The sequence below is a fragment of the Falco peregrinus genome, chromosome 3, assembly GCF_023634155.1.
Source record: "Falco peregrinus isolate bFalPer1 chromosome 3, bFalPer1.pri, whole genome shotgun sequence".
Classification (NCBI taxonomy): Eukaryota; Metazoa; Chordata; class Aves; order Falconiformes; family Falconidae; genus Falco; species Falco peregrinus.
In genome coordinates this window covers 51,911,671-51,938,174 of record NC_073723.1, presented here as the reverse complement: position 1 = coordinate 51,938,174, position 26,504 = coordinate 51,911,671, and the positions used below count along the sequence as shown (strand labels likewise).

Below are 26,504 nucleotides of genomic sequence, written 5' to 3'. Positions count from 1 at the left end.
AGGCATATCTTGAGAAGGCAACTCTTTTAGTTGCTTATGCAAACAGATAACTGCATATTGAGCTGTCCACTAACCATAAAATTATGTTTTATTATTATATAAAATGGCAAACTTAAAACCACTTAGTAATTGGGGGAGAAAAAAGCTTAGAAAATGAGTATATAATTTTCAGACTTAATTGAGCCTGTAAAGTCTGAATACATTAAGCAATTTAAGGACAGAAGAAAAATACACCTAAACATATCAACACAGTATGAATTGAATTTTACAGGGATTAACAGCACAGTGTAAACATGAGCACTGCATTAATGCACAAAGTTGATATATGTTTTGGACATTTAGCATCTAAGATACTTCTTGAGTATAAAGATTGTAAAGGGATGCATTTATCATGCCTGTTGATTTCATAGCTTATTTTCAGTGTCTAAGGAAATACACACCGCATTTATCTCTCTTGAACTGAGCTGTAAGCTAACAATTAGCATTTGGAGGGATTTAGCGCAGCCTGAGAAATTAGTTTATGGATATAGATGTTTCTTTTACGTGTTCCTGTTCACACAGCACGTACACATCATTCTCTTTTTCTGGGCACAGGAAGAATCAAGGACCAGGGAAACAGAGCCTTCACTTGTAAAGTCCAGACTGACTTGCAGAAAGCCTCTGCCAGGTGAGCTCCTTTGTTTGACTTTTTGTTGGGGCTCCCACCACCTGTGAGACGACTCCTCGCAGCTAACAGCACCAAACCCATTCCCACTTGTAATCAGCATCCCGTGACACTGCTCTGCCTCCGGCCTTCAGCGCTCCAGTTTTCTGGGTTATTGTTCTGACTGGTTCGGATGAGTTACTCCAAACATGAACTCAGCTGCTTTTTATATATATCTTGGGTGACAGGTGAGCATTTCACACCCTTTACTTCAATGAAGTCTCATACAATCTGTCTCAACAATGCTTTAATAAATGTTAAATTGGTGACAGACACATAACATAGAAGCCAACTCATGTTAACCAGACTTTTCAAACAAGGCTAGTCAAAGCCTGTTGGAGTGATAACGTTTTGAAAACCTATCACATAACGTTTAATCATTCAACTATCCATCAGTCAGGCAGAACCATCAGCCACTTTGCAATGGGAACTATAGGAAATCACTACAGAATGACTTACCCCTATGAGGCAGAAAGAATTTATGATTTGACCATGCCCTCCTAAACATTTTCTGACACTGAAAAGAAGAGCAGGCTGCTGTATAATTAACCACTGCAAGGACTTCTGTGTCTTCCTTTGACACACAGGACACACTGCAAGGACAAGGCGCTGTTTTTTAGACAGACAACTGTGCTTTCCCACTATGACAGGATTCAAATACTTGACATGTTTCAAATGTTGTGGCTTAGCTCATCATTAGGTTTTTGTTGCTACTATGTTTTCATTTATTTATTTATTTACTCTTCATTTTATATACTTAAGTAGCTCAGAGAAGGAGTGAACCTCAAGGAACACACTCTGCAAAAGTCAGCATAGAACTCAATCCAATACACATCACAGGAAAAAATTCTGAATGCTTTGGCCCCATCTCTAAAAGAAAGTTCAAGATTCAGATCTCTGACAGATGTTATTACTCCATTCACATTTCAAGTTCAAACTTGTACTTTGAAAATTTGTCTCAGCTTTGCCACAGCCTTCAGTAGCCAGATCTGGGCACTGTTGACCAGATCAACTGGACTCAAATGTGCCACCATGTCTTGATTACGGAAGTGTCTGCCCCAAGTGACACACACTGATGCAGTACAACATATCCACTCTATGGTCTGGTGGTCCTTTAACCACAAAGCTTATTCTTGTGGTTGCAATTAATACCGAGGAGGAGCAGGAATCTTCCTGTGCATCCAGGAGTCATGTTTCCAACCTGGCTTCCTAAGGGATGAAGCTAATGTGATAACACTTTAATTGTTTGTGTGCATCCCACCGTAACTTCTGAGCTCTCTGGACAAATTTAGTAGACTGAAATAAATTTCCAGTGAGTTTCAAGGAAATGAACAGTCAGGTAGAGGAGAAAAGACATATAAATGTCTCCAGTGAGGACAGGATTGCAGACCAAACTCAAATATTATTAGACACAATAAAATCTATCTTAGAGAGCAAGTATGAACGTCCCAAGAATGGGAAATGCTTCATTCAGAACATGCACCTATTACAGGTCATCTGATTGCAATGTGAGACAAAACCCATCATCAATTAGTAATGCTGATCCCTGAACTACTGATGTTTACCTGTCAGTCAAAATCTTATGAAGTCTATAGCATCATTTGTGGTACTAGACTTTATGTGGGGAATTGACTGTTTTAAAATGTGTACTGTAAATATTTTATATTGCTCTCAACCTGACAGCAGAGTGACAGGGAATGCTAGGCATTTGGGATACCCTGGAGGGGCGAAAATAAATGAGAGCTCTCACCCCAGTGCTGCCCTTTGAAGGGACTCTAGTTAGGCAGATAACACTATGGGACAATTGAGGTTAAATCCCAAGAGAGCTTTGGGAGTGCCATCCGCAGGAGCCTGGCTGAGAGCAGAAGTGATTAGTTCCAGCTGCGCACACAGGCACATACCTTTGGAAAGGTCTGGCTGCTATCCTGCTAGGAGAGAAAAGGCATTTCTGTCTAGCAGCCAGGACAACACAATCTGGAAACAGGAGAATGGCCGCCTTCGTCTGTTTGGTGTCCAGCTAGGTGTGTGTTTTGGAGCTGCAGGATGGAATTGCATTCACTGCCTGTGAAAATTATGGGGTTTTGTTCACTGGGTAGCTGAAAAATTCCCATAAAATACTATGCAGAAGTTTCTCTGCTTCACAAGGGAGTCCTCTGAGGTCACTGTTCAGCAGCCCAAAGTTTGACCTTCCCACAGGTGTTCACAGTGTGCTAGACAGTTCCCAGGGACATACGTAAAGCTCTCTTTTGGGAGGCTTTCCTAAGACATCTAATCTAAACACTGGTATTGCTGCACTTTTATGTATATCTTTGTGTGTTCTGGCACCTGATAAAAATCCCATTATTTTCAGCAAGTGAGTGTCACCTGGCAATACCACAGCTTCCTCCAAGGAGGTGCTTTTGCAGAGTTCATCTTTAGGTTATACGTGGGCTGTTCTTTTTCTTGCCCCCCCCCCCCCCCCCCCCCCGAAACTCCAGGAAAAACATCTGAAAAACTCCACTCTTGTGCATATCATTTGGACTTCTTCCCACTACATAAGGTACTAGCTAAAGCCCAGCTGTTCTTGGAGAAGTGGCGGCTCAGCAGCTGAACTCCTGTTGTGTACAGAACAGTAAAACCACAGAATGAATGCCAAGTATTGATGGAGCAGCTACAGGTTCATTGTTAGAACGACCACTAGTGACTACTAAATGCCATCAGATGGTTAAGGACAGCCAGTTATGGTTTAATGGCTCCTCTCAGGGTCCTGGGAAACTAACTCATAAAAAAACAACAGAGGCCCACTACATCACTTTGCTTTTTAACTAGCCACAAAAGTTATGTGCCTAGTTTTATATATATCTCTGAGCACGCCGGAGCGTGGGCTCTCTGATACAAATGGATCTGACTGAGCAGGACACGCTGCATCCTCTCTAAGGGAGAGAATGATTTAATCTTCCCCGCTGCACAGCCCTTGGTGTGGGTTAGACTGATACTTTTTCTGCAATCACAGTGGCATCCTGCAATTTACTACAAGCTTCTAAAAACTCTCTATATTGATATTCACCACACATAGGTTATCCAGCGATAACCACCTTCATCACTATTGCTGAGCTGAGGTTCAAACCTGTGGTGAAACGGCAGTGCTTTATGGATCAGCATGATCCTCAGTGGAAGGATTCTACTTTTTTAATACTTAAATTTAGCACCTGTTTTTAAGAGATTTACTAAGCACTGTGACACTTTTGTAATATAGAGTCAACCAAGATAATCTCTTGCCCATATTTAACTATAATTAAGCTGCAAAAGTTGCCCTGTTAATGGCCTTGTGGATAGCGTGTGAGAGACAGTATTTTTAAATAAATCTTTTGGCTCTTACATCTGCTCTGCTTGAGACAATGATGGAAGAAATACTCAGTTCTCTGCTCATGGAGCCATTCATGCAAGCACACTATGTGAGACAGAAGCAGTAACTCTTTCTAATGCTAATGCAGTAGTGCATCAAACCTTCTTTTGCAGCTGCTTTTAGTGGAGTATGAAAAAGGATGCTTGCTTCTGCAGATTTGATGACGTTGACATGCTTCCCTACCACAAACCTTCCTAACATGTTGAACAGTTTGAATTAAACCTTCATCCATGGCTTCCCAAGCACAAGAGAAGCCATCAGTGTACTACTCACTGAACAGGCTGTCATGTGCCTCGGTGACAGGAACAAAAGCAGCAATGCACATAGCACAGAACAAGCGTGTTCAATGGACTAGCCCATGCTAGCACGTAATGCCAACACAGGCCTGACCTGCTGCTTCTGTGCGAGCCAGCATCCATCACTCCTGGACCTGTGGTGCTCCTCTGAGAGCACAAATCACTCCCTACCCCTCAGCACCCTGCCAGCCCCCAGAGGGTGTGTTATTCTACACCTCTGTCAAGCTGAATAATTAGTTGACTACTGAAAAGGCGACCATTAGGGTTTTTTTCCCCTTCCTTTCTTTCCTTTTATCAGAGTGTCTAAAATAGAAGAAGACTGTACAATCTTGGTCACACATGGTCAGTTGTACACTCTGGCTAAAGCCCAAAGCACTGTCAAAACCATGTCCCTGAAGGCACAGCCTGAATGCAGGGTCCTTTCCAATCTGAGGATTCTTGGAAGCACTGCTGAGGCTGGAGGTTGTATCTGCTGGAGACATTAGCGTGGGAAAAGGTGGTGAAAGCACAAGTCAATGCAGTGGATTCAAAAGTCCACCCCAAAATGAGCAGTTAAGTCCTGGGTAGAGTCGGTGTTGGGTATGCACCTATATCCAAGTCGTCCATTTTGGCTCAAGGACTGAGGGTGTTTCTTGGGATTTAAGTCTAGACTGTCTGTGTCAAACAGGTTTTTTTTAGCGCCCTCTTCTCATCGCTTGCACAGTCATATAGAAATCCCTATATGCTAATTTCTTCACCTTCCAAGCAATACATCAAAGCCATTTTGCATACGCACATTTTTAGCTAAGTCTACCATGTTTTTAATTCATTAAAACGTAACTACTCTTGTTCTCAGTCTAGCTATAGCAGTTGAAAAATGTTCTATGCTTACTTCAAACTACACTCACAGTATCAAATAATGAGTAAATAAGCCACTGCTGTATATGAAAAATGCATGACTTCTGTTCAGAAAGTAGTACTAAATTTCTAAAAAAAGAGCTTAGAAACCACCTGGCTTTTTTTCATATTTACAGTTGTGCCTCCTAAGATTATTTAAATAATGCCTTTATTCCTTCTGTCCGTAATGTTTTGGAGCATAGTGTGCTGCAGGCCAAAACATTAAACTTACATAAAGTTAAATCTGAGTGATATGAGGAGTTCCTGAGTCTTTGAGAGCCAGCCAGCCAGCACACTGCACTGAACTGCATGAGGTAAAAAACGTTTTCTGTATTATTTGTGGGCAACAGCAATCCAGTGAGGAAAAATGTCTCCAAAATGATCTACTTTTTAAAGTTTTCCAGTATTAGCCCTTTTAATCAGCTCTATTTACATGGGGTTCGGACTAGCCAACACTTAGAAAAAGGAAAAACATATGAAGGAAAAAGAAGAAATATCTAATCAAAATAATTAAAAAGCATTGTAGTTTTGCATGGATCTGGACACTTACCTATAAGCAAGATTACTAATGCGTCTGTAATGTAATAACCAAACAGGAGAGGTTTCTGCCAGACTTCCACACCAACACCACCAGTCAGCAGATATGCTGCTATTAATACCTATAGAAAAGGATAACATATTTTCAATCCTTTACTCCTAAAGGCACCAAATTTTGTTTATCATCTGAATACAAACACAAGAGTAAATAAAATCTGTCGTTTTACTTCTGTCTCCACTTTACAGGACCTGATGCTGCCATCCCAAAACAACTACTTCTAAGCAGTGAAGCAGCTTCCAGGGTCACCAACAAAATTATTTAAAACATATGAAATACAGTAAGAAAGCAACTTCCCTACTAATGTGTGCATCTGCTTGCATGTGGTCAGTATTACTGACTTACCTTTTCAAAACACATAATTTCTAAATCCCTTCTTAATGCAGGTCTCCCCAGTGCATATGCACGCTCTTGTGTTTGCATACAGACTTCAGAATTAGCAATGTGGTTATTTCGCAGCTCAGTCCCCTGAACTGATCATATAAGAATAACTGGGGGGGGGGGGGGGAGGCAATCTAAGCTCACCTGAAATAATAAAAAAGTTTAAATAAAGTTAAATTGAATGTGAAGAAATAAAAAGAAGGGGAGGGAGCTGAAGTCTTCCCTGATTTTTAATTCGTTTCACAGATAACATTGTTACAGGACACAAAAAGAAACATTAAGAGTGAAAGGACTCATACAGAAGACTCATGAGTCACTTGCTGAAGTGCCACCAGCTTCATCAGAGATGTAAATGTAGTGTTTACTGTCTCTTCAGGATTAATTTCGTGACCCAGCTGAGGTCAGAAATCTTATTGCAGTCAATACCCTACAGCTCCTAGAGCAATACCCTTCACACCCATTGTACTACCTGTAGCAGCACCACCTCCAATTTATGGCACGAATTCATTATTCATTTTAGGTGTTTAACAGGCAAATGCAGTACTGAATGTGGCTCAGTGGTTCCCAAGCCCTTGTGCCTTTGATCCCACCTCCTCAAGGGACCCCTCTCCCTCCTGAAACTTGTTTCCTGGCTCAGCCTAGGCCACCCACCCCTGCAGCCCCTTCTGCTGCTGACGCCCAGCGAGCAGGACTGCTGCCCTGCTCTTTCTCTAGGCTGTTTTGTTCTCAGATGTTTAGCTTTGCTATAGGACTCATAAGGGACTGTAAGCTTCATGCTACATATCTCAATCTCCTGAACTCCTCTAGATTTGGATTAAGAATGAATTGCGAACGCTTTATCTCTAAATGAAAACAACTATGTTAATTATAATGCCATTTAGAAGACTGCATAGTCATCTATTTATTCCTACGTAACATTCAGTAACCTTTATATTTTCCATTCAATACAGCTTCTGACTCTGGGATGATAAATATTTGACAGCTTTACCTGCACAACAGATTTTACCATTTTTTTGGTTAGTTTTTTTAAATACTCGTTTTTCACTATGTTATGGGGTTTCTTCATTTTTAACATCAATAAACACATTTCCAGTCTTCTATTAAATTAATTACTTCCTTTTAAAGGAACACTGAAAATCTCTTTTTTGGATAACAGCCTGTTTAAGATCACAGATTAGTAGCAGAGCACCGATGTCACTTAAACTCCCTATTACTCGTAAATATCACTACATTTGACATCACTGACTTCTCTGTATCTAAATTCAAGATTCTTGCCCTGTTGGTATGTTGCTCTTTAAGAATTTTGCTTGAATGCATCATTGCAGAATTGGATGTTTGAATTGCCTCTGCAAGAACAAGCAGCACAACAGATCTGCAATGGAGAAGGGCAGATGCTAGTATGAGAGTTACATCTTGGGCCATCGAAGACAGTGAGTCAAGTTTTGGTCTAAAGGAAGGACATGTACAAAGGGTTCTGCAAGCAACTGCAACAGACCTAACATTTGGCCTTCTGAAGAAACTGCATTATGTTATCCATAAGACATGACGGGTGGAATCCTGGCCCCGTCAAAGTTGATGGCAAAACTCCAACTGGCTTTCATGGAGCCTGAATTTACCCTCACACGTTGCATTCTGAACTGACTTTCTTGGCAAGTGATAAAGGAGGAACTGCAGTATTATCTGTTATTAGTTAGTACTTTTGGCAGTACCGTCATAAGTATCACTGTCAGATGTCAGCACACCTCTAGGAACAGGAGTGTTTGCGCAACAGACTCTCAGGGGAATCCCCTGCCCTGGGATTCGGTGACGCAGCCCTCACAGGTTGAGACTGCCTCTTACTGAACAGATGTAGTGTATGAAAAAACATTTTTTGGCTTCAAATTTGTGGTGTTGTTTTTTAAGGACTCGTAATTTTGACTTCACTGAGGCAGTCTCAAAGACCTCCTTTAGAAAGCTGGAAGAATGAGAAAATGTCTCCATCCTTTGATCTAAGCTATAGTGTGACAACTGAAGATTGTCAGGATTATTAGACAAAACATAAGTATGTTAATCAGCTGTATAAACTGTTTTTAAAATCACTGCTGGTAAAAAAAAAAAATTAAAATGTAAAGCGGTGTTCTTAAGTGCAACTGAATGATTCTACTTAAGACAAGATGGCCAGGCTTTTTACTCATCTCTCTGGCATCAAACAGCTTTAGTACTTTTCAGATATAAATGTAGTCTTTAGCAAGGAAATATATTTGCAACCTTTTGTAAAATGAGAAGTCCAAATTAACTAACAGAAATAAGGACTATATAGCAAGTTAGCATCAGATGTGTACAATCTTGGATTCCAATTCACTGCAGCATCTGACAAGGAAAATTTTTCACTTGCCAAGGCCTTACCTATGAGGAGGAGTACTTATGCAGTCAAAAAACTGGAAATACATGGTGGTAATTTGTAGGCCCTTTGATACAGCTGAACAGCAGGACAGTTGGCTTTTGAGCAGTGGCTCCCTATCTTGTCACAATTTAGTAAATCACAGCGACATAGTCACCTTTGTCCCTCTGTAAAATCAGTGTACACCTTTAATATGGCATTGGCAATATTCTAGCAGTATATTCCCTAACTGCTAAAAAGCAGTATAACACCTCAAAATTTTCTAGCTTCTAGCATTTTAACTATTCTCTAAAATATCTGATTTTTTTTAAAATCACCATCTCTTTCATGTTTTCCAGTTACTTCAGGTGTAAGATTTGTGACCAAAATATTCTAGATTGTGTGTGTGCATACACACATTGTTTCTCTCCCTAATGATCCACCATTTCTGTTTTATACACAGGCACACTGAGTATGCTGTGTGATGTACTACACAGGAAAAAAAATATCAAACATTTTCTTATCTTTTTTAAAATTATTATTATTATGTCTACGCTTTTAAATTATTTGATTCCACAAAAAATGATGTTAATTTCAGTGTAATATTCAGTTTCACTAGCATTTTCCAATGGCATTGATTGCTTATGTGTTGAAATATCTTCCATTAACACAGTACTCAAAATTAACGTCTAGAGAACAAACTAATTTTAAATACAACGTTGTTTTTTGCCTCTAAAAATATACTTGACACTTGCCTAAAAAAGTAAGAACTAATGATTTTCGATAAGTGAGTTTCAATAGGAGTTAGCTATAGTGTAATGTATACTTTTTCCTTTCTAATTTTTTTTTTTCAGTATTTTGTCTTTCAATAAATAAAGCTGGAAAATTTAGCCTATAAAGATAGGTTTTTATGTATCTTAAAAAGGTCATTTTGCATTTAGATATGCAGTATGTGATAAGTAAACAGCTAAAGGCATGTGGAAGATTAATTAACCAAGAAAGGTTTGAGGAGAATCATAGCCAGCTGGTTAAGAACGAAGGAATCTGCTGCAGAGCGGGCCTGTGCCTCACAAGTTCTTCCACTTAAATTTCCCATGGAAACACTATGGGGGTTCCCTCAGATAACTGAGTAGCGAGTTTGGTTTCCAGCTGTGCCAGGAGGCAGCTGGAGCAGACACCATAGCCTGGCCAGCACTGCTTCCACATGGCCACCGGTTCTTTTACTTCAACCAGTTCCAGTGCACTCCTACCTTTGGAACTAAATAATAATCGATATTACCTCTTCACAAAAAAGGCTATGCTTTCCACAGACACTTCAAATTAAAAAACTCTGAAAGTGAGTGTCTTTAACTAAAATAAAAAAATATTCTGGATCCTGATAACACGACCAAAGAATGACACCTTTGCATCCTCATTTTTCTCTTTAACAGAGACTTTTTTTTTTGCCCCTCAGAAGAAATAGAAGGTTTTTAAAGATGTGCTGTGCATTTGCATTGCTCAGGATTTCTCTGCCAGCTCTTGAAACACCGGGTGCCACAGCACTTCCCGGGAAAAGGCCATATGACACATATTTCAGCATAAATTTTGTAAACTGCTTGTCAAAAGAAAACCTGGTATATAGCATCCAAAAAAACCTTACCCTGTTTTGACTGAAAGGAAGGAGAAAAGTAAGTTCTACAACGTTTCAGTCGTTACCTGCAACATATAGTTCATTTATTCAGAGTTTTGAGGCAGGCAGAGTCTTCTCCCTGGGAGTCTAGGTGGGACTGTCCAAAGCCATTGGGCAGAAGCAGCTGGGAAAGCATCTCAAACCAAAAACCTGGGGCTTGCAGTCCAAGCATCCTGGCCTTCAGGCATGACTGTATATAGGATTTATGGTTATCCTCTCTCTACAAGGGCAAGGGCAGGGGCAGAGAACTGCCTGCTGACCTTCACATTTGCTGCCTGAGCTTTTGTGCTTTTTTCAAGCTTGCCCTCTTGGCTGGGGAGTGAGAGGAAGGAGTCTGGAATCGGCTGGGTCACTCCAGCAGCTCATCTTTTCACTTTTAAACTTTTATTTAAGAATATAAAGGGTATCTCCCTGTTATGCTTAAGGCAGCAGTGATGTAAGCAGAGGTATCACTACACCGTATTAAGGAAAAATGAACATTTTGTTCCCATACTATGAACTCAACTGTAGTGGCTTATGAAAAGCAACAGCAGGATTATGGGAGCATTTTGTTAGGGGAATATTAAATTTTTCAGGAAGAAAATAGATTTTTTAAAAAAAAAACAAACCAAGATGTCTGTGAAAATTAACATATGGCAGCAGCCTGACATTTTAATTTCTCAGGAAAGCTCTGTCTTTTTTTCTCCAAGAAACTTAATTTGCAGATATTAGGTTTCTTTGGTTGGGCTTGTGACAAAAATAAAAGCGATTATTTTCACAAGACGTAACCAAGAGAATTTCTCACAGAACATTGCAAAGATTTCTTTTTTAGCCTTCTCTTCAGCCTGTGATTTTGGGATTTCTAATAGGTATGCTTACTCAAAAGTATATGAAAATTATCTAGATGTTGTGGCGTGAACAGGCTCCTCTCCCTTTCCACCCGCAGAGGAGTCAGCACAAGATGGCTTCTTGCGCCGAAGGGAGAGGGAAGAGTTTTTACTGCTGCAGACGCCGCCTCCTTGATTCTGGATCTACAAACACAGCAGCCCTCTGACCAAGCATCTCTCAGGCACATTACAGCCATTTTTCAAGTTTACAAACCACAGCTTCCTATGAATGGCCGCCTGCTGTAATCAAAGCTAATTGGAGTGCCAATTACAGCCCAGCTAGCGTAATTAGGTTACCGATTCTGACGAGTCATCAAGTCATAGAAAAATGTGATCTGCATAAGCCCCACAAATTTCTCTATTTATAATGAGGTATTTTTTTCATGAGGAACAGCAGCTCTTCTTATACCGCAGCTAACACAGAGCCAGTGAGCGGGCTGTCTGTGTTTATGGCTGTAGCGGAGCTGACTCAGCAGCAGTGTCCTGGGAGCCACATGTCAACTAAGCTTTCATCAAGGTCAACAGTTATCTATTTGCACACTTATCCTAATTACTGTATTTCCTGAGCTTTGTGGTGATAACCAAGTCCAAAGTTCCTGGCTACCGTCAAATTTAAAAGCAGAAGCAGGGGACTAGACCACCTGAATGTCTGACATGCCAATGCAAGAGCATCATGTTGTCAGTGAAATTAGTGAAGACAGCAGAAAGGCGCATTCATGCAGCAATCCAGCTAGGAATGCCATGGAGGAAACAGCGAACTAAATGCTGGGAATCAGTCTGAAAGCAGCCTGTAAGCGCTTCTGCCCTCTCTGCCTCTGAATGTGGGAATATCTAGCAGAGAAGCGGGGGTGGAAAAAACAGCAAGGGGAACATTACCTTTCTTATCCATCATCAGACACCTGCCTACATCCTCAGTATCCTCTCCTCCAAGCAGCGGGAGAGCTACCTTTAATAGTGCACACATCAAACAAGATTTGCTGAATGGGTTTACAAAACGAAAGGCAAGGCAATTTTTGTAGGGGAATTAAGATCTTTTACTAGACTAGTTAGTACAGCTGGGAAAAATACATTATGTATTTCCTGGTGTGCATGAAATGTAGTTTGGACTAATGGAAAAAATACTATGTTGATCTACAAATCCCGTCTTGTCTGTTCACAGGCAATCACAACTACAGCCAATTGTTACAGATGGGAAAACTGACACACAGGTATTTCGGTAGTACAGTCTTCCACCACTGTGGATGATTGTGCTATGCAGCATCAAAAAATCCTTACATTTACATGCTCATCATTTTGACTATAGGCAAATCATCACAGAAGTTACTAGAAAGCAAGCATGCAGGACAGCAGTTCAGCACCAGGGGGGAACAGGAAATAGCACTTGTTAGCACCTTGCATCCAAGTTAATCAAAGCAGTTTACAAACTTCACTGAAATTCATCCTCACCACAAATCTGTCAGGCAGGGAAATTTTATTACTATTATTTCCCAGATGGGAAAGCAGTGACAGAGGCATGGGTCACTAAAAGGCACTGACAGAGTTAACAGCACTGCTCTATTACTTGTTACCCACTGCCATATTTAACCACTAATACAGTTCAGATGCTGTAGCAATCCAAAAGAGCCTTCTAACCAGTTGCATGTATACCTATGGTGATCATCTGAGCAACAAGTGAAATTGACTTGAACATAGCTGTTCCTGTCCTGCTGGAACAACTTCACTAAGAAGCCTTACTTATACATGGCTGAAACTTGCAGACCAGCTGGCTGCCTAATGTCTTAGTCCTGAGCCAACTTCTTCTCCCAGAACCCATTTTCTAGGGGATGAAACAGATGCACCACAGCTGGACCACCATCTCCGAGTTGTTCTCAAACCACTGAATTCTGATTATGTTTACAGCAATACATCTGCAGCCATTAATTCAAATACTGTATTTCCATTAAAACACATATTTGAATATTTGTCAAACTTCTTTTCAATTATGTATATTTGGCTGTACCTTCCATCTCATGCCTGTGACAGGAAGCTCAGAAGACTGGGACTGTGCTCCTCAGGCTGCAAGAGCCTGACTATCGTAAGAAACAGATAAGCCAGCCCAGAAATCCCAGCACTGGGCCCTTGGCAGTGCACTCAGCTTGTTACTGCTGTTACTCATTTGTCTGCTGAAGGCACCATGGTGCCCCAGGCATGTTTCTGAAGAGGTCCACCTCAAGGTAGGGCTGTAAGCCAGTCAAGAATTCAGCTGGGGTCCGGCTGTGGGCTGATACAATATTGACATGTACTGAACATCATTCCCAGAGAGAAAACCTCTGCTGGTGTGACTTCAACTTTTTTCCAAGGGTAAAAATCACCTGACAACAGATAATGCTCCCTGTATAGGTACATTGCTATTTTCATTACCACATTTGATATAAGAGGCAGTAGAACTGAGAAGGTCTAGTATTGTATAACTGTGCAATTACTGTTAATAAATACTCCTTGGACTAATTCACATCATGCCTTAGAACCTAGTGTTGGTGGGAAAATTGTTTATGGCTTCAGATAGCATAATAATTTGTGTTAATACCACAAATCAAATACAGTTAAATGACATTCTCATCGGCACTGTCTGACAGCTAGGCTTGCTGCAAGCCTTTCTTTTTCCTGCAAGGCAATGAATCTCTGATGCTGACAATTTGCTTGAGAGCATCCCTTCTTTGCAAATGCAGGAAATATTTCTGAATTACTTTTCAGGTTATGCTATTTCACATTCAAAGTCTTGGCCAAACATATTTGCCTTGAGCTCTATTCTTCTATTTTTGTAATATTATTGAAAACACTAACATAGTTTAAAAAAAAATAAAACCAAAACAGAAATGATAAATACTTACCACTTGGCTTATATCATATCCCCAAGGAAGAAAAAGAACTCCTGTGTTATATTTCTCCCAGTGTGAACACATAAAGTTAAACAAGACAATGCTTAAATATATATACATTGTATATACAGAAACTCCAGTCTTCCCATTGTCACGGGAACAGACAGAAAAAAAAGAAAGCACAAAAATGGAGGTAGCCCAGCTATCCAGCCCATGGTCAAATAATTCTCCTAGAGGAGTACTGGACTGAGTCCTTCGAGCATGTTTCCCATCTATAGAGTCTAGAAAGATTGAGAGAAGAAAAGAAACAAAGAATTAGAGCACAACAAAAGGCGTAACTTTCTTCACATCCACTTCACAACTGCCATATATAACACAGCAAAAATACACCAACGACAACAAACTGAAGCACAACAGTCCCTTCAATACCAACACGTTAGGATTGCTCGTAAAACATTTGCCTCAGTTATCAAGTCACTTTTCTGTCCTTACCTCAACTCTTCAAGCAAATGCCACCTTCCTTATAAGCTTTAGAAAAGACATTCAGAATTACTTGTCCCCAGCGGTCTTTCAACACTTTTATGTCAGTCCCTGCAATCAGTTTCTCAATGAAAGTGCTGAGAAGCATCCATAGGGCTTCTCACCTGTCCCTTGGTGTTGTGGACCCCCTGAGACTTCAGACCCCTTGTGGGGTAGATTCACTACGGCATTTTTTGAAACAGTGTGGGCAGCAGGACTGGGGCAGTGACCGTCCCCCTGCACTGGGCACTGGTGAGGCCGCACCTCGAACACTGTGTTCAGGTTTGGGCCCCTCACTGCGAGGGGGACACTGAGGGGCTGGAGCGTGTCCAGGGAAGGGCAGCGGGGCTGGTGAAGGGGCTGGAGCACAAGGCTTATGAGGAGCAGCTGAGGGAACTGGGGCTGTTTAGCCTGGAGAGGAGGAGGCTGAGGGAGACCCCATTGCTCTCTGCAGCTCCCTGACAGGAGGTCGTAGCTGGGTGGGGGTCGGTCTCTTCTCCCAGATAACAAGCAGTAAGACATGAGGAAATGGCCTCAAATTGCACCAGGGCAGGTTTAGTTTGGATATTAGGAAAAATGTCTTCACTGAAGGGGTTGTCAAGTATTGCAGTAGGCTGCCCAGGAAAATGGTAAAGTCACCATACCTGGAGGTACTTAAAGATGTGTTGATGTGGCATTTAGACATGGTTTAGTGGTGGACTTGGCAGTGCTAGGTTAGTGGTTGGACTTGATCTTAGAAGTCCTTTCTGATCTAAATAATTCTATGACTCCAAGAACACCTTACTGTTAAGGTGAGTTATGTATTGATCACTTTTAATACTTAAGTGCTTGAAAGATGTCCAAACACTGTACTGGATCTCACTTTAAGGATGCAGTTGGATGGTATGGTTTGAGCTGATCTGAGAGTTCACTGCTGCTGAACAGGGAAGGACCCGCATCCTGCTCAGTGGGTGGAAAGACAGCACACATTACGTCTCTTTCCAGGTCACTGAACAGGACTGGTGCTGTGGAAAAGCAAGGGAGATGGCACAAGGGAGGGGTGGTGGATGCAGGGAGGAGAAGGAGGAAGGAAGGAAGCAGCTGTAACCTTTCTCAGTTGTGTTACCAAACCGTACCCTTAGTCTTTTCTCAGAGATTGTGCTGGTGAGAAATAGAAATATTTTCTCCTTGAAGTTAAGCGTAATTATGCAGGATGAACCTCTTAGGAAAAAGCACATAGGACCAACCTTACAGATTGTTTACTGTTATCCTGAATCTCAAAATAACATGAAGAATTCTTTTCTTTTTAATATTACTTGGCAGGTACTATAGCCAATGATTATTAGCTATTGATAGCATTAGTAACCCAAAACTGACTAGAGATACAACTCAGCAGAGTGAGACCAAAGACTCCACAGCTGCTACAGATCATATGCTACTTACTTTTCCAGATTATTTGGCAGTACTCTGAGTTTTGTTTAATGTAAATATACTTCAGGGATCTAAACCAGGAAAACATGGGATTTCATTTTGTACAGATTTTAGTCTATCTCCCTATTGTAATACCTAAGCAGCTGTGAGATATCCTCTGCTCAAATACAAATCTATTGAGACAGTTCTCACAACTCTAAAAGTTAAAGATCTCATAGAGGATTTTTAATATGGCTTGTCCTCTTCTAGAGCTGCATTCTCGCTCTCTTAACACCATTGAATTGTCGGCATCTTACTGAAATGTGTAGAAAGAAAACTATATAAGCTTGAGGTTACTTGAATAGTGTTGCTATACATGTAGAAACTCTTCAGTCTGTTAAAGGCTACTTCTGAAAATTAACTAGCAAATAGATATGTAATCATCCCTAAAAAGTTTATGGTCTTTTATATTTCAAGAACATCTATTGCAAATCAGAGAGCATTTAGTTATTAGGGTAATATTTAAAAAAAAATGAGAACGATAGAAGATTTGTCTGTTCATAAATTATTTTAGGTCGTCACAAAAGAATATTGACATCGGATGTAAACTATGTATATCACAGTGAAAGAGTGATTTTCATTTTGCAGGAACTTTAGTTTTACTAAAAAGATTTTAGGCTTATAATGGTGTCACGAAATATGGTACTTTTAATTACACTAGACATGGAGAAAAATACAGGAACTGTATAACACATAAGTAAAATCGGATCTTTTAGATTTTAAAAAGTAAGATTTAAAAAAAAAAACACACACACACACACACATTTTCCATGGGGTTTCACTAGCTTTTTAAGAAACTGAAAATATTTTGGTTTAGGTTTCAGTCCTAAATCACACACACCAGCAACAGCGTATGTTCAATAGTGGACATCCTACACTGCCATTGCTTTAGAATTCTTATGTTATGATTTTGTCTCATAAAGGTTCATAAATCTTCAGTTTTATTAAAGTTCATATAATATTTAAATAGAGGAATTCAAAAAAACAGCAAAGAGTACTCCACTTGACGGTGAGGGAGAAGATACCAAACCACCTTAACAAAGAGGGGAAAAGAGAACAGCATGCTAGGGAATTTGGAGAGAGTAACTGTCATTAAAAAGAAGCTGAGTGAGATTAAAGCTGCATAGTTGGTTAGTTATTATGGCTCTTTGCAGTCTTTCAAAGGGACAACTTTGGCCATGCAGAATTAAATCTGAGACTAAATATTTCATGAAGTGGCTTGGACAGCAGACATAAAAGTCTACATATATATCAGTTCATTATAGCTTTGACTGTCGACACTATATTCCTTGTCATCCAAGTATTAGGAACTATAGGCCTCACTTGCAAGTAACATCTACATTAAGAACCTCAGAAACTGAATTTCCAATGAGCTTTCTGGGGTGTCAGACACTAACAGCTCCAATATGTAATTCCTATTTATGAAACAACAGCCACTTCATTAAACTCCATATAATTACATACAGAGAAACCGATGCTTCTGATAATGACTATAGAGAGCTATTAGGGAAATCTGACTGGTAGTAAGCTTCAAGGGATGGTTGTCCCAGTGATTTTTATGGCACAAATACAAAGAAATACTGGACAAAATAATTGTGGCACAAACTTGCCACTGGAATAGAAATGCCAAGGCATTTACAGTGCAGGGGGAGGTGTTGCACAAGGGGATACCCCCAGGTAAATCAAGATGGCTCTATGTGCATGGGTCTGATACCAGAAGTGGCCAGCATCTTTGCACAACACTGCAGCGTACATCTAGAAGACATTAATGTCTAGTCTGCATATGATAAGTATGGCACACAAATGTATGGCTACGCTCTGCAGTGCAGGGCTTTATAAGATCCAGCTCCAAAGAGAGGGTACCTCTACACAGCACAGGGCAGTCCGTGTAAATATACCACCTTGAGTTCCCCCCCCCCCAAATTAACTCTGTTCACCACATTGTGGAGTGACTAGTTTGGAATGAGTTAGCTTTGGAAGAGAAAGCAAAATAGCCATGGTAATGTGGATCTCACTCCCAGATCTGCATCAGTTCAGATCTATGTCTTCACACCACTGCACTGCAAGGTGCGTTTTCCTTTTTCTCTGCTTTGCCTGTATTTTGCCTGTCTTTGAAAGCACCTGTGCTTATGCCAGTGTCAGGGAGCTTCTCAGAATGTCACCATTGGAAGCCACAGACTTTTATGAAAACCAACAGCAGTGACTGCAGCTACATAACGATTTCCATTGCTCCTCTAAAACAATTTGCACTTTCGACAGGGATAAGTGCTACAGTCATAGAACTTCTAATATATAATTAAAAGTGCTGTTGTTTGGGGGGGGGTGAGTTTTATGGATTTTTTTGGCTTTTTTTTTTTTTTTAAATCTCAGAGAACTGTCTTGGAGAGAGATCAATAATTTATCCACGATGCCTCTTCATCTCAGTATCAGCGTTAGCGAACTAGTAGATAAAATTACATGAAGACATCAGATGTGTAAATTATTTAGTTGTACTTTACCTAAAGCATAAGCACAAAAGGTGGTAAAAGCACTGAACAGCCACACCCAGGTGGGAACAAGTCCAGGACTGGTACCTGAAACAAATCACGTAGTGAGTCAGCGTAACAGTGGTTAACATCAAAGAAATCCACCAAGATAGGCATATATATACAAACAGGCTGCCACTGATCTGCCCACTAAGTCAAACAGACTGAAATAGTTGGGTTTGACCTCAAGTTGTCAGTGAGCTTTATCAAAGAAGCAATGATCAGGCTGCTAGAATGTGTTCACACCATAAAGGAGAGAAGATAAGGCAGAGGTTTTTTGGTCCTGAAATTACTCTAGTACTGCACAAAATAATGATAGTAACCCCCGCAAAAATTTTCACAGGTCATGGGAAGAAGACTATCCAGCCACAAATTAGTTAATGTTTATGTAATAGCTAAGTATTAAAAAAAATGTACCTTTCAAGCATGATGATTATTATTAGTGCCAGTGTGGGGTTTGTGTAGCACTTTTACCATACAGATGGAACAGGAAATTTTTGTCCTTAGGCTAGGACAGGTATTAGCACCTTTTTTTTGTCCTTGAAAAAAAGGAAAAGAAAGCTGAATTGGACAGAACCCAGGGTTCTGTTATTGCTCTGCTGAGACGGTTATTGCTGTTCTTTTAAAGAAATCAATCCTTTTTCCAAAAAGCATCCTATTTAACTTAAACATAATGCAATAAGGACTACACCAGCACTAAACAACTGTAAGTGCAAAGCCCTCTCAGCTTTCTGGCATTGGCATCGAACACAGGGAATACTTGGACACAGAGGCGTGCCCTTGCTGAACAGGGAGATGCAGCACCTATAGCAGTGCCCGGATCACCTTTCTCTCCATACCTCATATTGCCACTCCGAAAGAAAAGATGGCAATTCCTGACTCCTAGCTGCGAATTTTCAAACTGTAGAATGAAAACCAGCTGTCCAGGAAATTAAGTCTTTTATTCCTGATCCTAGGTATGGGATTGATATATGATACTCAAAAGGCTCATTAGGTTGCATGAACTTTTTCTATTGATTGGGAAATGATGGGCGCTGTTCTCGTGTGGAATCAAGAAGAGGCTTGCAAACTACACAAGAGGTCTCAACTCTAACAGACTTAATCACCATTTCAAATGTCTTCAAGTTCAATGTGTATCTACTGGGAATGTGTCAAGATAAAACTACCCCACTCAAAGGTCTGTGCTGGATGCTCTTTTATTACAGAACTTGGTAAATATCAGTGGCGTTGATTAAAAAAAGCAAGTGTTTAAAGATGAGGCCAGATAACTACATAACATGCTGGTCCTGAAAACTTAATGCTCATACAGGATTATTTTTGAACCAAAACTGCTAGCAAGTATCCATGCCTCTAGAACTGTTGTGACAAATCATAGAATCATTTAGGTTGGAAAAGACCTTCAATGCCAAACAGTACCTCCTGAACCTAATCACAGGGATAAGAAATTAAAGGCAGCAAAAAAACCCAAACATAATTGTTTCTGAAAATAAAAGTGTTAAGTCTTCACCAAATCATCTAGTTTAAAGAAAAGCTAGGCTGTTTATATATCACCCAGGAGATGCTTAATACTTTCTGTAGGCTCCAACACCTGGTCTGAGAAGCCCAGAACTGAATGCATCCCTACACTGAGGAGCAATCAGCTCCAGAAAGCATTTGACTTGGTGTGCCATGAGCAAATAATCACCTTGGACTTTGAAAGTCAGAATTGCAAGAGACATTTATTTAGAAACTATTTCTTCTTTGTCTAGAAGCAGTCTTGAATGGGGGGAGGTGTGATTAATGAAAGGGAAATTAACTCAACCAGGCACAGGTTTAGGTATTAGGAAACATGAAACCAATGAAAACGTTATGAAGAACATTAGGGTAGTTTTTGGCCCTGTATTCAAATCCTGAAATACACTTTTAATAAAATGAGGTATTAATAGACTTCAAGTAGCACATGCTGAAAGCCATATTTAGGGATGAAATTAAATAGATTTTTCAATAAAATTATCTAAATTTATAATGCCACGTGTGAGGTTAGATCCTCCTATATGCACATGGAGCCTCATTAATGAGTAGAGGATTCAAGTATCTGATACCTCCTCTGTATCATTCAGGAGTATGACATAAGCAGCTCACTAATTACAAAAAATAACAACACGAAATTATTTACCTGAGGCAGTGTAGTCCCAGTCATAAAAAGATATTAGAAAATAATTAACTAAAATCATGACAAATCCAGAGAATGTTAACAGGTTGGGAGCAATCCACAAAGGCACTATCTGTTAAAAAAAAATAAATATCTAAGAAGTAGTATATTTCAAATCATCAGACCTATTTCAATTAAATATTTTATATTTTTTATCAGGAAAGGAGAAGCCTGTATACAACACCAGCAGTGGTCAGATTTGTGCATATTTTCCCATTTTCAAATTAACATACATTTTTCATTTCTGAATTTTATTTTCAAATGTAATCCTTTTGCCTGATCTTTGTGACTGCAGTAAAAATGTCATTTAAAAATGTTGTATTTCCTGTGTTATACATTGTCCTTATTTTCCGAGTCACTGAGGAATGCGTCTTGTGATTACGTGTATCGCAACTGAAAGAAGGCTGCAGCACCCCAGTGTGGTAAATCAGCATCCACATGGCAAGTTTTTTTAAGCATTCTATTCCCACACTATAATAGGGAAATCTCTTCTAAAATATGTCGATATTTTCCAACTCTAAACATCAACTAATATGAGACACTGAGTGCATTACAGTTTTAGATTCAGAAGATCTCCCTGTTACAAGCAGCTCCCTACTTTAGATAGTAACTGTCTGCAGGGTCTCCCTCTGTAGTCGTAAATTATAAACACTCCATTAATTCATTTTACTTTGTAGAGTGCTGAAAAGGACTCTGTCTTCACCTAAGCCTCTAATTCTTTATCCTGTTAACCATTCTCAGCTCTGCTTTCCCTGCGGTTTTAAGGTATTCTTACACTGCAAGAGGGATCCCTTTTGGTAACATCTTCCCACGAAACAGTTTCTTCCAAATTTAGACAGAACATATTTGCAGAAATACTAATTATTAACCACTACCACCACTCAAACACAGTATCAATATATTCAAAATATAAACATACCAGAGGCTTATAAACAAATTCTTTGGACTGTTTAAGGACTGAAAAGGTACATGAAGTACTTTGACACAGTAAAATATTACAAAACAATATTAAAGAAATAAGTTAAATTTAAGTTTTGAAATCAAATGTTTTGTCAATTTCTTCGGTCCGGCTAGATGGACAGGCAGGTGAATACATATTAATTTATATACATCTTTATATTTCCTCTAGCCTATTACTACATGAAAAAAATGCATATAGAATTTGAATGCTTGGACTGATTAATTATCCTGACTAGATCCTCTTTTTCTACCATAGAACAATTCACAATATCCAGGAGAAACTGTACAACTGATGTTGTACAGTGTAAGCTTTCAAAAATCAGAGGAAAATTCCTGAATATTTTTCAGTTACATTTCTTAGATCTTTTCTTTAATAACGTCGGGGAAAATATTAAATCTGATAGTTGCTTTCCTTATGACCAGGATTTTATCACTAATTTTAAAATATTTTATGTCAGCTTTTACAATATTTAAAATACATCACAGAATGCATACAGTTACAGTAAAAAAAATTAACATACCTATCATTCTCAGCCTTCAGAAGCCCAACTCTAAATCCCTAGGAACAAGTGACAGCAAATGTTCCCTGAAGCTCCTTTAGGAGAACACCTAACGAAGGACGAAGCCTTCACTGCATGGTCCCCTCTTCTTACATTGACTGCACATCCAGCATGCACTGACAGTGGCACATCTCCTAAATTTGCTACCTGGGGATGCAGAAACCTTGTAAGATGGAGGCTTGGTATGAATCGCCTGCTGTGGAATTTATCTGATGTCTGTGACCTTACATGAAATAAGGACAGACACTGAAGAAATTCTAGACTGGCATCTTTTAATCTAAAACTTGCATCAAAATAGTGCATCAAGGCAACCTGTGGATGAACCATTTACATGGATATATAGATGCCATCCAATGTATTGTTTTAAAATGACTGATTTCTCCTGTACGACTCATAATAATTGTTGACTATTAAATGAAGTGTAGCGCCATAAGTGTCTGCTTTCTAATTAAGCTCATCATTCTAAATAGTCACAATGTTATTGTTAAGTTATTACAGGAAATAATCTATGCTTACACAGTGCAAACACGAAGATGTTATTTTAACCCACTTTCTTGGTAACATCATGCATTTTAAGAAGGAATTCATCAAAGGATGTTGTTATATTTGCAATCCCTTCAGTTCATAGACATACCATGAAAAACAGTTACAGGAGATCTATCCTCAGGAAAACAGTCTCTCCTGTAGTTAAACCCCTACATGCACTCTTGAACCTTACTGAACCTAATCTGTCTAGGTATTTGGAAAGTATTCCAGTTGCAAAATCCCTTTTATTATATTTAATGACCCTTATTCTTTTGGTTGACATTATGCTACCATCACCCTCTCTCACAATTCAAAAATTACCGGGTGTTAAAAGATTAACTTCTTAAACATGTTGGGAAAACACAGCCTGAATTTACTAGTATCCTATAGAAGGATATGTTACAACCTTTATAATCTCATTAACAAACAGTAGAAATCTAACACACCAATGTGCTACATTATTAATACAACTGGAGGTGCCACTGGCAAGAAACACATCTGCTCTCCGGCAAAACCATTTTATGCTTGAACCTTTTAAAAAACTTTCAGTTCCACAAAATACTAACTGATTCCTGTTTTAAAGGCTCTACATCCATTTATGCTAAAAGCCTTAATACAAACAGCAAATGTTTTAATATATGAACCATCTATTTGGATAATAAATGCTAAAATACACATATTTATATAAAGCTCTATTCAAACTTGAAATATTCCTTAACTAAGTCCCTTGAGACCGTGAAAATTCTAATCATATCCAATTCTAGTGATAAAACTGAAGTTCATAAAGGCAATGGAGAAGGGGTTAATTGACTTCAGTGAAGCTGGCACACACCTGTGTATCCCAGTGGGGTTTCCTCCTTTTCCTCTCATTGTCCTGCACAAATTTGATTTCTCATGAATACAAATAGAGGAGGAATACTCAATTTGTGTAGCAGCTAAGTAATACTACCCATTATCTGTCAGAGATCACATGATTGTGTTTTATTATAAAATACAAATCTTAATTAAAGGCAAAAAGACAGAGCACTGAATTCATTAAAGATGAAATACATACATCTGCATAATCAGAATAGTTCTAAATGACATGTAAAGAATGTTACTCTGTAGTTTCACATAGGTGTTACTATAGTTTCATACAATGTGGAAAAGCCACCATGGACAGGAGTTACCTCAGAGTACTTCAAGCCCATTACAGAATCCAGACATGAAACATTACCATTCACTTTCTGCTTTAGCACCACATTCAACATGTTTCTGAAGCACATAAATACAAAAATCACACTTAAACTGACACAGGCACATGACAATATAAGAAAGATGTCCTTGGAAAAGGAAAGAGAGGAAGGTAATGCTTAGGATTTCCAGGAGAATTTCTAACTTAAATGCACAAATTCTTTGCTTTCCTAGCATCCCCACCACAGGTAAATGAGCAGGGTTATGACAACATGTTTTCAGTTCTTACGTGTGTCACATCCCAGCTCATAAATTCCCACATCTTCTCTAATGTCAGGCTCTTCTTAATTTCTCATAACATAGGAAACATCTTCCAATGAATTCTGTGTTATGGAATACAGAGAAACGTGTTGCTATTCAGACTAAACTGACCTATGAGAAGCCAGACCCAAATCCCAGGCCTCTGTTCTCATAGATTTGATTATTTATTTTTTTTTTCATGGCTCTGAATTTTAGGTTGATATTTTTAACTCCTCTAGAATCTGGTAAAAACAGTCCCTGTGTAATGTTTATTTTCACCCGATTAGAAACTAAAACTAATTGATTCATATCTGCAAATGGGCATATAAGGATGTCTGAACTGAGAGAAATTATTTTTCCCAGTAATCAAGAAACACACTTTACTATCCAGTTCTGAATGAACATATTACATGCAATGTATCCTCTTTAAAAATTACCCCACCTTTATTATATCTCCCTATTGCAATGCACTGTTCTATTTAGATAGAAATAACATGATACATTGTAAAATGTAAATTCAATATTATATGCTAGATCACAGATTATAGTCTAGAGCATGCTCATAGCCCAGTTATAATGCTTACAACAGGTAGAAGCTATAAAATATCAATGATGAGTGAATGCATTCAAAGCTTCTCCTACTAAAAATAAGACTTTATCACATTTATTACAATACCACTGTTTTACTTACACTTCAAGAGAAAAAAAGTATTTTGGGGGGAAGAGATGAGAAGAATTTTCTTGGATTGAGTTTGGAACAACAGTCACTGCCACACCTGGTTTCAGTATTCCGGCCAGGAAACAAACCATTCTAGCAGCTTCCATTCCTACTAATATTTTACAAATAATTAAATTTTGGCCAATAAGTTTGGTGTTGTCCCAGTTCTCTAGGAGCAACCAAGGTGATTCTACTGCAATTCCCATTACATGCTGCTTTGACCTCTGCAGCTGAGAATTCCCAGCTCCTCTGCAGGACTCTGATTTTACCTGGCAGTATCTTTTAACATTAGAATGCCTACTTCTAGAAAAGCTGAGAGCATTATAATTTCCCTTTAAACACTTGTGATACACCCTTGAAAATAATCCTGTAAGGCTCTTGCAGCAGGAGACAAAGCAGAACATTCATTGGTGTATCTTCAGGGTTCAAACCAAACGAAACGCCAAGGTACAGGCAGCACCCGCACCCACTCCCAGCTTTTGAAATAGGTTTTCAGTCCTGTGCTCTGGTTTGGGTTCTCCTCCAGCAAGAAGTGAACAAAATCATGCTTACCTAAAATTTAAGGAGGTTTAAAAAAATCTAAAGAGGTCACATTTTAATAGGATCTATCACCCTGTCCTACACAGATGGTCAAGAATGTTGCTTTTCTTCTGGGAAAACCCTGCAACCATTAGAAAAACTTCTCTCCAAAGGAGGCTTTTCATTGATAATACCCTCCCTTCAATTTGATAGCAGACTAATACCCATAGATCTCCTAAACCAAAGCACAAATGCACAGTAAAGTCTCTGCTCATCTCCCACGCCAGACTTCAGAGTGCTGGGCGGGTTTTTCTGCCTCACTGTTTTCCTCAATATTATGATGGGAAAGAAAACAGAATCTCTGAACTGAATTATTGAATTCAGTTTCACATCTTTGAATTGTTTTTCTCTCACACCACATCCGGGTTGTTTTTTAATTCTTAAGTTAGGTCATATAAACACTTTCATGAAATCACATTGAGGTTATGAACAAAAGATTATGATTTTCCTGCTGTATCAAGCATAAGCAATACCTGAGTTACAGAACTCAAACATGGCAGATCCCACAAGCGCTCTGATCACATACATCCTTTTTTGTTTGTATAAAGGTTTGTTTTCAAGTCTGCTCCAATCTAAATATTTCCTCTAACGATGCAGAAGTCATTGTTTCCTTGGAGATCAATAAAGTTCATAGTTATTTGAGATACAGCTTTTTTTTGCCAACAAGAGCAAAACTAATTGTGAGGTTTTTTTTAAAAACTGCAGACAATAATGCATTCAAGAGATGCCATCTTCCAATCGTTATGGTGATCATGGTAACCGCTCTCCTATTCAGCTTCTTAAGAGAAATGCCTAGCTCTCTTGAGCAAGTACCCTTGGGAGAAAATGAGACAGCACTTGCATAAAATCATGTGCACAGCACAGAGATAAAGGCTTGTTGCTGTTAGGCAGCATATGCTGCACAAAAATAATTTGTACTGAGTAAACCCTTCCATGTCTGCAAAGCTGTTTAATGAAAGATGTAATCATGAAAGGTGTAAGAAAGGAAAGGATGCCTTTTGCATAGCAATCAGAAAA

General features: G+C 39.2%; 1 protein-coding gene across 2 annotated transcripts in view; it reads right to left on the bottom strand.

Moving 5' to 3' along the window:
- The window catches only part of LOC101914189 (ethanolaminephosphotransferase 1-like), a 57,725-nt gene that overhangs the window by 14,814 nt on the left and 16,407 nt on the right, over window positions 1-26,504 (bottom strand). For both annotated transcript variants that reach the window (XR_008746352.1, XM_055799041.1), the window contains exons 3-6: window positions 20,637-20,745; window positions 18,455-18,529; window positions 14,001-14,269; window positions 5,811-5,919 (exon numbers count right to left, since the gene is read on the bottom strand). Coding sequence is in view for 1 of the 2 variants with exons in the window: in XM_055799041.1 (XP_055655016.1) it covers window positions 5,811-5,919; window positions 14,001-14,269; window positions 18,455-18,529; window positions 20,637-20,745 (562 nt within the window). In the remaining variant the exon portion in view is untranslated. The remainder of the gene's footprint in view (window positions 1-5,810; window positions 5,920-14,000; window positions 14,270-18,454; window positions 18,530-20,636; window positions 20,746-26,504) is intronic.